The sequence below is a fragment of the Sinohyriopsis cumingii genome, chromosome 5 (genome assembly GCF_028554795.1).
Source record: "Sinohyriopsis cumingii isolate HCF-2022 chromosome 5, ASM2855479v2, whole genome shotgun sequence".
In the NCBI taxonomy this organism is placed as follows: domain Eukaryota; kingdom Metazoa; phylum Mollusca; class Bivalvia; order Unionida; family Unionidae; genus Sinohyriopsis; species Sinohyriopsis cumingii.
The window spans coordinates 59,414,170-59,426,512 of record NC_142965.1 but is presented as its reverse complement, the minus strand read 5'-3'; the positions used below and the strand labels follow the sequence as shown (position 1 = coordinate 59,426,512).

The following is a 12,343-nucleotide window of genomic DNA, read 5'->3' as shown; positions in this document are numbered from 1 at the left end:
AGTGGAAATTTTTTAGAGATTTAAATAACATGTACTGTAACCCAGGGTTTTTTTTTCCATTCGTGCATTCTTAGCAAGAAAAGGAAAAAAAGCTAATAAAAAATTAAAATATCAGTAGTCTTCACTGTTATTTTATGGAAAGCAGTGATGGCTTATATGACATTTCCTAATACACTCTTTAGCGACAATTAAGCACACTTTATGACTGCTTATTGACTGCATTATGGTATTTAAGATGTACTGTGCTTATTGATGTTAAGAGCTTACTAATACCCATGCTGTCCTGTTTCCTTTTTATTCTAAAAATTGCCAATTTAGCACTATTGCACGTAGAGTTTCCCAAGATCCTCAGGAACTGAGTTAAGAAATTAGGAAAATCCCTATATTTGCTGTAAATATTGGTCCATGGAGCTGTGGAATGGCTGTTACTGGTTGTTTTAGGCAGGTGGTCATTTTGTTTATGCTGATCATATAGGAAAATTAGAGGGAGCAGAAATGTGTTTTTTGTAAACAGATACTTGCTATATGCAGCTGGTCATGAGAGCAGGATTCATTGTATGCACCGGCTGCCATTCCTCACAATGGATACCATCCCTTGGTAGGGTAACACCACTGCTGCAGTGCTGAAAATTGTTGGCAAAATGCCAGGGGAGAGATCCATATTCCTTGATAATTTTATGTCACTTAATTTAGATTATATTTACTCTGGTCTTTTGCTCTTGTGTGTCATTGGTGTAGAATTTGAAGATTTTGTATATCATGCTGATGAAAAAATTCAAGGGCTCTTTATATCATTGACAAAGAAGCAGGCGATGAATCACAATGCAACACCTAGTTCCTTTATGCTCCTTTTAAATAGGATTCACTGCACGCATTGAGAACAGTAGTAGAAATCAGAGCATCCACAGAAATGAACTAAAGATGGGAATGATGAACTAAAGTTTAATTGACTTAGGGGTCAAGACTTCATGATAGCAGCAATTTATTCACAAAGAGTATTGCTGATGAGTGCGCTATTGACTTTTTAAAAATATATTATTACAGATCTCTTGTGGATGCAGTTCAGTCATTGATTTTTTAAAAATATATTATTACAGATCTCCTGTGGATAGAGATTTCTTGTGAATACAGATTATTCATTGATTTTTTTAAAAACATATATTATTACAGATCTCTTGTAGATATGGTTTATTCATTGATTGTTTTAAATATATTTTTATAAATCTTTTATGGATATAGTTTAATTCTTGGTTTTCAAAAAATATATTATTACAGATCTCTTGTGGATACAGTTTATTCATTGAGGGACCAAGTGAAGAGTCTAGAAACAGTAAGTCCCATGAGATGGAATAAAATGGGTAGTATTGTGGATGTTAGATATAAGATTAACAGACATATGGTTGGTGCAAGAAAATATGGATGTGTACAAGTTTCACAATGTTCAGCTCTGCAAAAATAGAATAGATCTTCTCTTGCATTATAAAATTGCATACTCTTATAATTTATACATATAAGATATATCTAAATTTGAACCGCTAATCTCCTGTCACTAATATTATTTATTTTAGTCGCACATCAGCATGATAATGGCTATATGGTGCCATTTAAAATTTGAAAAAATGTAACCTTACTCTAATAGAAATGTATTTAGTGTACTAATGTGTGTGTAATTAGCTGTCATACACATATGAGTTGCACATCTGATGATTTAATTTCTAGTGTGAAATTTTTTTCATTTTTGCATTGATCATCTGTTTTGCTCTTCTTTAATTTAGTTTATGTTTTGCTGTATTGGCCTTGTATGTTGCCCATATAAAGGATTAATGTTGCATCGAAGCAAACATGAATGAATATGAAAAAAGCATGAGCATTTTTGCAGTTTTTTTCCTTGCATAGAAATGTTTAGTATATGTACAAATGTGACACTAAAGAGAAAACAATTGTACAGGCTTTGAAACATTATTTTTTAAAACTTATATTTCTACAGTTGTATTTACTTTCATTTGGGCGGCTTTAACTTCCTAAAGACTTAGCAGTCATTTTTAACCCTTTTTTTTTGTACAACTTTTTTATGATCTTTGCAGTTGATATTGATTTGGATGAATGTATTTTCATAATATTTCTTTTCTTCTTCAAATTTTCTCTTAATGTTTTTAGAAATAGATTTTAGTCTCTACAATATCAGCAGGATTGTGTTGATATGCTGTTAGGAGATGACAGACAGACATACATACATACATACATACATACATACATACATACATACATATATACATACGTACATACATACATACATACGTACGTATTTGTATCCCATTTGGAGACCATGAAACTAATTGCACCAAGCTAATGTTGAATGAATACAATTAAATAAACTTGTAACTGCAAGTCCTTTCTAAACCAGGAAGTTTAAAAAATATGTAGTATGAAATGGAGACAACAGTGCCTGATTGATCCAAGAACTGAATTGGTGTTTTCTTTTGTTTTGCTTATTCTATATTTCCGTCATTTTACTTTTTTCAAAATAATCGGAATTATTTGATGTTGAAGTCTTGCCATTTAGTAAAAAGAAAAAGGAAGCTTGAAAGAAATGATGAGAAAAGTATTGAAATTTGAAAGACTGAGCCATTACCATCAAGATATTTGCCTTGTTATAAATTATACAATATGCCACGTAATTTGCCATGTGCTATATTTGCCCAGAGATTAAGTATACAAATTTCTTCGTTTTTCTAAATTCTAAATCTGTATTCTTACATGAAATGACTTGACAGCAATATTGGACAAGGTGACTATATCCATGGATCAAATACCCTGGATTGTGCTGAACTACCATTAAACTCGTTAAACTGATACATATTTGTCTTCATTCAACGTGTGTAAAATGAAAAAAATATAAAGTGTTTTCATTGACTATGTGTTGTGTCTATAGAGGTGTCAGCTTTGGCAGGCTTAATGTTCTTGACAGTATCCAGAAATTCACCAATTCTAAGTTTGTTATCAATGGAGTTGTATTAATTTCACAAAAATATTTCTTTACTTAACTCTGTCGGCATCTGTTTATTTTCAGGAACATAAAAAGCTAAGAAGAGACCTGGACAAGGAACAGGAAGCAAGGAGGAACCTTGAATCCATAGTGAACAAATATTTTAAAGTCATCAGACATCACAGTAGTCAGGTTATAGATGGGAAAGTAGATGAGAGCATATCCTGATACCAGTGATACAGTGATATTTTGTTCTGTTGTACTGCTCATTTGCTTAATGCAACACTGCCTGTAATTTTTCATACTTATGGGTAGGGGGAGAGAATGTACAAATAATGATCATAGGTTAAAATATTAATTATAATATTTTTAAGTGCAGGTACCTTTGATTTGTAAGTTTTAATATGGTATGATTTCTCTACATGAAAATTTAAATGAGATGAAATAATTATGATTACTAAGCATTGGTGTTTGAGGGAAAATTACCAACACTGCAGGGCGATAATTTTTTCATAAGTTGCAACATAGGCTATTTTGAGCCAAACTTTGAAAATGCTGTATGCACCTGATTGCTGAAAGCTTGTTATTTTCATTTGGATAAAAAAAATTTAAAACATTTGTTGGTTTATTTTTATATACTTATTGGTATCTTTGGCTTTGATATCATTGGTAACTTTGTGTACAGATTCTCAGGAGGAAGATAATACTCCAAATATTTGTAATGATCAGAGAATAGCCAACTGTACATCATGGACACTTTATCGACTAAATACCAATGAATTATACGCCTTGTACATCATGGACACTTTATCGACTAAATACCAATGAATTATACGCCTTGGTGGCTAGAGAATAAGGTCACTCAACAAATTTGCCATCCACACAAATCCTAGCACAATCAATCTCCAATTTTTGAATTTCTTGAGTTGTAGCCAAACCGAATGAGCAAGAAGTCGGACTTTAAAGACAATTCAAAATGTATAAAAAGTGTCGAATAGATATCACAGGATCAAAATATACCTTAACACAATTACAACAGCTATATTTATTATATAGTTAATGACCTTTTTAAGGTGAATATGCAGTTTTATGAACATCATATTGACTAATGCAAGGTCAGTATGAAATCTTTGCTGATTCATCAAACATCATATTGACTAGTGCAAGGTCAGTATGAAATCTTTACTGATTCATCAAACATCATATTGACGAATGTGAGGTCAGTCTGAAATCTTTGCTGATTCAACAAACATATTGACAAATGTGAGGTCAGTATAAATTCTTTGCTGATTCATCAAACAGCTTATTGACTAATGAAGGTTAGTATGAAATCTTAACTGATTCATCAGACTTCATATTGACTAATGCAAGGTCAGTATGAAATCTTTACTGATTCATCAAAATTCATATTGGCTAATGCGAAGTTAGCATGAAATCTTTACTGATTCATCAGTCTTCATATTGACTAATGCAAGGTCAGTATGAAATCTTTACTGATTCATCAAAATTCATATTGGCTAATGTGAAGTTAGCATGAAATCTTTACTGATTCATCAAAATTCATATTGATTAATGCGAGGTCAGTATGAAATCTTTACTGATTCATCCGACTTCATATTGGCTAATGTGAGGTCAGTATGAAATCTTTGCTGATTCATCAAACTTCATATTGGCTGATGTGAAGTTAATATGAAATCTTTACTGATTCATCTGACTTCATATTGGTTAATGTGAGGTTAGTATGAAATCTTTACTGATTCATCTGACTTTATATTGGCTAATGTGAGGTTAGTGTGAAATCTTTACTGATTCATCCGACTTCGTATTGGCTAATGTGAGATTAGTATGAAATCTTTACTGATTCATCTGACTTCTTATTGACTAATGTGAGGTTAGTATGAAATCTTTACTGATTCATCTGACTTCATATTGGCTAATGTGAGGTCAGTATGAAATCTTTACTGATTCATCTGACTTCATATTGGCTAATGTGAGGTTAGTATGAAATCTTTACTGATTCATCTGACTTCATATTGGCTAATGTGAGGTCAGTATGAAATCTTTACTGATTCATCTGACTTCATATTGGCTAATGTGAGGTTAGTATGAAATCTTTACTGATTCATCTGACTTCTTATTGGCTAATGTGAGATTAGTATGAAATATTTAATGATTCATCAAATTTCAAAATGACTGATACAAAGCAGAGATCATGTGTTTACTGGTTCATAAAATGTTATGTTCATCAAAACAAATGTCTAGGAATCCTGTAATATTTAACAATTTTTAAGCTTTCTTAAAATGTAATGGATGTCAGATTTTTAGTATATTTTAAGCTATTGCAAGTTCAGGGCCCTAATTTCACCAAATGGCTGTGGTTTGGTTTTAAGACATATAATCAATCAAACTTAAATCTCCATACGGCTGAAGCTTGGTTTTCAGACATTTAATTGATCATGCTTAAATCAGATTTACAGATCCATGTGACCATACACTATGGATCACAAACATAAGTCATGTTGGTGAAATCATGTCCTAATTTTTTACTGTAAGTCACAGCTAACTTTTCCTGATCAGTACCAACATTTTTCTTGGTGTATATGTTTCCAAGGAGTGGAACAGGTAGGTTACTGCTCAAATTCATTCTGACCACCTTGGCTATTTCTGCAAGACAAAAATATACCTCAGATTTCTGCAAGACAAAACTATGGGGGCCCCGAGTGGTCTAAAGCGCTCTCCGTTACGGACCATTGCCATCTCACCTCTGTCTGCGTGGGTTCGAGTCTCGGATTCGGCTAATGTGGGTATGTGAGAAAGTTTGCCAGTAGCTTCTCATGGGTCGGTGGTTTTTTCCGGGGTTTTCCCGGGTTCTTCCTTCACCATTAATACTGGCCGCCATGTATATAGCCTATCGTGTGCTGAAAAATGGCGTTAAACCCTACAACAACAACAACAACAAAACTATGCCTCTGATGAAACTTTTAGTCTTTATTTGTCACAAATATATCAGCAAAAATTGAATGTGCAATCTATTCAGACCACCTCAGTTATTTCTACATATGAATTGACTGTAGGATTGACAGAGAAGTTATAAATAAAAAAATAGTTTGCTGCATTTGCATCATCTCGGTCAAAATTTCTTTTGTAAATATTGAAGTTTGTCCGAAAGGCAGTAATTGGCATGCATGCATTCAATTCATGGGATTGACCTCAAAGTTGCAAATGAAATTACCTGTTGAAAATATTGTATCAAGACATTGGGGTGAGGGATGTAATAAGACATTCTTTGTTAGATATATAATAGAGTGAATGGAACTAGATAGATGGACAATGAGATATTCTGGAGTTGCATAAATGGACAGTCAATTACAATGTGTTCTATATTGTTGAAGTTGTAATTAGAAGCAGTGTTTCATTTTATGTTAAAATTAATAGCCACAATAACAAAACTCCATTTGAGAACATGCAGATTGTTTTAAAATCCACTGCAGTTTACTTGTGACACAGAGCTGTCACTTGTCCAAACTGGAATAATAAACACTTTTCCAAATGGGCATAATTAACACTTGTCCAAATGGGGATAATAAAAACTTGTCTAAATGGAAATAATAAACACTTGTCCAAATGGGGATAATAAACACTTGTCCAAATGGGGATAATAAAAATTTATCTAAGTGGGGATAATAAACACTTATCTAAATGGAGATAATAAACACTTGTCCAAATGGGGATAATAAGAACTGTTAAGTTTTTGGTTAAAGCATTATATGATGGTGCGAGATGCAAACCCTTCCCTTATTTTAAAATTGCTATACTTGTCATAAAAGGTATGCATTTTATCAAGGTTTTATGTTGACATAATTAAGACACTCTGTGAAGTTAGTAAAGTTCTAACATTATGTTGTCAATGTGTTTATTCATCTTAATGCATATTCCTCTGGCCATGAATAATTTCATTTCCACAATAGAACTTTACAGAGAATTGATGGATTTTGACTAAATTTGTTGTGCTGCTTTATGTTGCTGAGAGCTCTGAACAGTTGGAATTCCAACTTTTTTGTCATTATTTACATGTGTTATTACCCTTTACCCTCATCACTTACCTCACTTAAAAATCCTTTCTGCAGTTTTTCCAAGGATTTTTGGACTTAGACCAAATTTGTTATACAGTTGTATATTGAGGATACATTGAAGAAGTTTGATTTCAAGCATATTTTACTTGAGTTATTGCCCCCGATTGATATATTGCCCCTAATTGCCCATCCTTCAGACTTTTCAGTTTTCCTGGGATAACATTATGACATTTTGTTGAATTCAGACAAATTTATTATGGGTTCTTATATTGACAAGACCATGAACTGATTTCCATCAGCCCATGATATAATTTAAAGGAATTAAGTCCCGTGATTGCCTGTCCTTCAGATTTGAGTTTCCACAAAACAACTTTACCATAATATGTTGGATTTCAGTCATATTTGGTATGGATCTCTATATTGATAGGACTTTGACTGGGTTTAATTTTCATCATTTCATGATATCATTTACTTAGCTCATAATCTAAATTTGGTTGTCACAGCCCAACTTTACTAAGAGTTGATGGAATACAACCAGATTTTATATTGAGTGTGAAATTGGTGTGATCATGAATATTACATTTATTTTTATATGATTCTTTGGGCAGATGTGGCATTTTCAACAATATTGATTTTCTATGGAACCTATACATCCATTTTCTTTTTAACTCCTTGTTCATAATTTGTTAGCATACATGTGATTCTACCAGCAGTGGTCTACTGCACATTCAGTTTTATGTTGAAATCTACCAATTTGAAAATCAAAAGTTCAACGCAAATTGTTTGGGGTAAAAAGTGTTTTTATACATTCTATCCTCACATTACAGAAACATTTCACAACCAGTTTGTGAACCAAGTGCAGCAGCTGGTAAATTGAAGCAAGCTGAATAATCCATTTAGAAAAAATCAGTGGCTGACATGTATACACAACAAGCTATGAATTGATTATCTTATTTGTTGTTAATTTGGAGAGTTTCAGATCAAATGCAATATATTTTTGAGTTGATGTAAGTAATAAACATATCAGAGGTGGCCTATCACAGTTTGGGAGACTTTGATTGAACGGTTGTGTGACCTTTAGTAGAGGTGAGATAAAAAAGATAGACCAAAAAATTATTTCAACATAAATGTATAAGCATTTTAATTATTGGTCTTGTTTAATTAGTCTTGTCTTTTTTCAAGATGTTTTAAGGATATTATTTCCAGAAAGCTCTTGTTATTCTTTTATTCATTTAATAAAATTGGGCACTTCTCCCAATGCCAATAAAACATTGTCAGAAAATATTACAACAAGTTCAGCCATGATGCAGATGAACAGCTAAGGTCCTGAGTTTGAATTGTGTGTGTCATGCAAAGTGGGTTTAAAATGGTTTATCAGGGAAGAACAATATCACTAGAAATGTTCAGAAACCATCACATAGAAGAAATCTGGACCAGGAAACAACTTAGAGGCTTCTAAGCGTAGAAATTTTTAATGACATTTTGGCCCTAAGTAGATAGACACTTCAGCTGTAAGACATTTTGTCTCTTAGTATATAGGTGATTCAAGCCCAAAAGAAGCAAGATGTTCTGGCCTTGATCTTTCATTGAGATGAAATAAATGCAATCGATATAATTAATTTTGTTTCCATTAAAAAATGCTCAATAAAAAATAATTATGAAATCTTTTTACAATTATCAGACGATTATAAAATGACTCATAAATGGTGAGATTTTTGTCAGCACCAGTTGTTTGTTTTTTTAGTCTTTGCGGTTTACGCTAATTAAAAGGCTTGAAAGGCATTACTCATCTCATTGTATTTTATAAGAATTAATAATAAATGGGACTTCTATATGGCATGGGGTTTTGTTATTGCTATGAAGTGTCTTTCCAATCTTTTGCAGTATACACTAATTATGAGACTTAAAAGGTCGTATGCATCAACTATTGGCTAATAGGGTTTTCTTTCCAACCAGGGGTCTTTCAAGTCTTTTGCGGTATATGCTAATTAAAGTCTTAATGGGTTTGTCTATAATTTGATGTTTCAAAAGGAGATTTAGATGCAAGATCTGGAATAGTATAGGATGCCTTCGAGTACTTGTATTCTCCTACATCTCTGTTCTACAGTATACTAGAAATATTGACTAATAGTTATAAATTAATGCACAATGTACTGATTAGTTATGTTTTGTAATATTAAGGTTTTTATGCATGGTCTTTCGGCAGTTTTTTTAATGTGAACTTGCAATTTGCGTCAGAACAGGATGTTTTTTGACATAGGCATCAGGTGTAATCATGTATAGACAGAAAGATTGAGAAGGCATATGATAAATACAACAGTGGAGAGTGGAAGACATCAGATTGCATAAAATTGACACCATATGTATCACCATGGGAAAGATAGTTGATATACATACCAAGAGACATTGTGTTTGTCAAGTGTGTGGTGATGTAATTCATATGTTTTTGTTTATATAATTGTTTGCTATCCAAATGTACAATAAATGTTGAATTTAGATGTTCCTGGCCTGTCTATATTTAAATATATATTGGAAAATCTTTGCTAAATTTTAAACACTAGTTTTAATCCATTGAGTTATGTCTGATAGCTTGTTTCCCATTCTTTCATAATTTTTCCCTCCAAAGTATTGAATAGTTATAATAATGTTAGCTTAACCAATTCTAATAATTAGTTGGTTTTTTAAAATTCCAATATAAAATGTTAAAAATATTCGAAGTTTGTATTTCAAATTTATATTTAAATATAGCCACCGAAATGTCTAGGACCAAATTGTCTTACAGCCAGATATCTTAGAGCTGAATTATCTTTGGGCTGAAACATCAATAGCAGAAATGTCTTAGGACCGAAGTGTCTGTATAATTTTATAATTATGATGAATGTCATCAGTGGACACTAGTCAGTAAACTTGTGAAGGAAATTCATCATGCTTGTGGATTTTACTAAAATAAAAGTGTTTGTAATGAGCTATGAAATATGCAACTCTTCCTTTTTCATTAAATTGACAAAACTGTGGCTCATACTGAATCCTATAGAAGCCAATCTACTGAATTTTATTACTTACCTATTTGATATCCTTGTTCTGTCTCATCCGCCACAACTGAAAATATTCTATATATTCAGGTGAACTTTGCACATTTCATAATCGTTATAATCAGCCCTTCAGCAGCCAACTCTTATCCAGTTTGCTCATTCCTACAGCTGGCTGGTTTGGAGAAGCACTGTTCATACTTTGAAAAATCTGTTGGTAGAGATGATTGTAACACAGTGTAAACCAGTTATTGTCATATTACGTGCAATGCACACTAAAAATGAGGGTTTTAATATAGTGAATAAAAGACACAAAATTAAGAATAAGGATACTGATCTAAAATTGTCTGTGATATGGGAAGAAAAAAAAACCCTTATATTATCAATTTTTTATATATAAATGTAACCATCCTCTGTTATCTCCTCTGTATTTAGTATGAGGGGATGTAGCTATTGGTATGTCTGTCTGTCTGTCCATAACAATTTTTGTTTCAGGAGCATAACTTCAAAACTGTTGAAAGTATTTAAAGTAACTGAATCTTTTGCACCTACGTTTGTGAGATTGTGGCTAGGAATTCTATAAATGTTACGGGATATTTTCCCCATGTTGAACATAGTAGTTGCTAGAATCCCTAGATCTCCAATCAGTGCCTGTCAAAAGTAATAGATTCAAGATAAAACCAAGTCTCAGAATGTAGGTTGCACATGCCTTATGTAGACTTTAAAGATAATATATGTAAATGAATAATTGTTATGCAATGCATGTATAGTTTTTGTACTTTATAATACTGTTGTGTATAAATTGTATATTTACTTTAAAAAAATATGAATTTCATGTACAGATTTTCTAGTTGAATTTTAATAGTTTTGATGTACTGTAGGATCTTGATCTTCACAATTCAGCATAATAAAATTTCACTTTTGGACCATGAACAAATATGACTTGTTTCATGCTTCCACTGCTTGCAGTAAGGACATGGTGATTTAGTCTTGTTTGTTTGTATATCCATATGAAATGTCCACCACAAGAAGCTCATCAGAACCATTTTGCAAAAAACACTTAGACTAATCAAGTTTGGGGAGCATAATTATGTATGTATATTTAGTTGACCTGATTTGATTTTCAAGCTAATAAAGCAGTTTCTTTGTTTTTACACATATTTGAAGTTTTGGGACTTTTTTTCTTCATTGAAACCCTTGGTAGGAAGGTGAAGCATAAACCAGTGAAGTCACACAAATGAATTCATTGGTAGCTCACCTAGGCCATCATAGCAGTGTTTTAGCTCACATGGCATTAGAGGCCATAAAGCCAAGTGAGCTTATGGTACTTGCTTTTAACTCGAGTCAGAGTACAAAAAAAAAAGATCCAGATCTGCCATAGCATATTGCATGGGAAGATCAGGGTCTATAGTGTTTGTTCTAGTGATTACCTCTTACAAATTGCACAGACCCAGATCTGACAGCACTTTATGCAACAGCAGATTTTGGTTTGTGCAGTTTCAAGTTGGACTCATTTTATTAGCAAGTATATATGGTATGTCGCTGCATCCATTATCTGTCATGCATTCGTCTCACAACAAGTGCTTGAGACCATTTCTTATCCAATTTTAATCAAGCTTTAGATATAGGTTTATATAATAAAAATCTCCAAGTTCATTAATGACCAAAACCCTTATGCATATTAATGAAGTGATCATGCACCTGATTAGTTAACTTAGATACAACTCTGGAAGTCATTTTTGAGACCCAAATTTAATCAAACTTGTTGGAATATAAGCTTTTGTCTTCAAGGTAGATGATCATGCATCAAATTGGAAGAGGTTATTACCACCATTCAGGCAGCAATTTGTTTTGTTTATTTGAGTTCGATTAAACTTGGAATATATGTGTGTATTAATATGATTTCAGACGAGTTCAGAGATGAGCAAGGGCCATGCATACTAACTGGTTGATATCTCATGTAATTGACTTGAGTTTGTTACCACTTAAGAAGTAATATTTCTGTTCTCATTGATCAAATTTTAAATATGGGCTATATCATTAAGCTCTTTGATACATTGGATAATAAGCTAGATTTACACAATAAGTACAAAATCTTTCATCTGATTGGCTGACACTGCTACCACAGTGAAGCCAAGTTAGCAGTTTGCATTTTAAAGCAAGGGAACTAATCTGATCAGACCCATTGGGAATCACGTTTTCTGTTATGATGAGAGTTTTGACACAAGTAAAAAATGTAAAAACTTAACAAAAAT

The 12,343-nt window shown here is 32.5% G+C and overlaps 1 protein-coding gene across 11 annotated transcripts in view; it reads left to right on the top strand.

The window, feature by feature from the left end:
- LOC149799253 (rho guanine nucleotide exchange factor 7-like) overlaps nucleotides 1-11,248 on the top strand; it is a 115,886-nt gene extending 104,638 nt beyond the window's left edge. For 10 of the 11 annotated variants that reach the window (XM_089958539.1, XM_089958535.1, XM_089958536.1 and 7 more), the window contains 2 exons: nucleotides 1,276-1,330; nucleotides 3,071-11,248. In XM_089958539.1, the coding sequence (XP_089814665.1) occupies nucleotides 1,276-1,330; nucleotides 3,071-3,214 (199 nt within the window). In that variant the 3' untranslated portion in view covers nucleotides 3,215-11,248. The remainder of the gene's footprint in view (nucleotides 1-1,275; nucleotides 1,331-3,070) is intronic. The other variant, XR_016421124.1, reaches the window with a different exon arrangement.
- The last annotated feature ends 1,095 nt before the right edge of the window (nucleotides 11,249-12,343 follow it).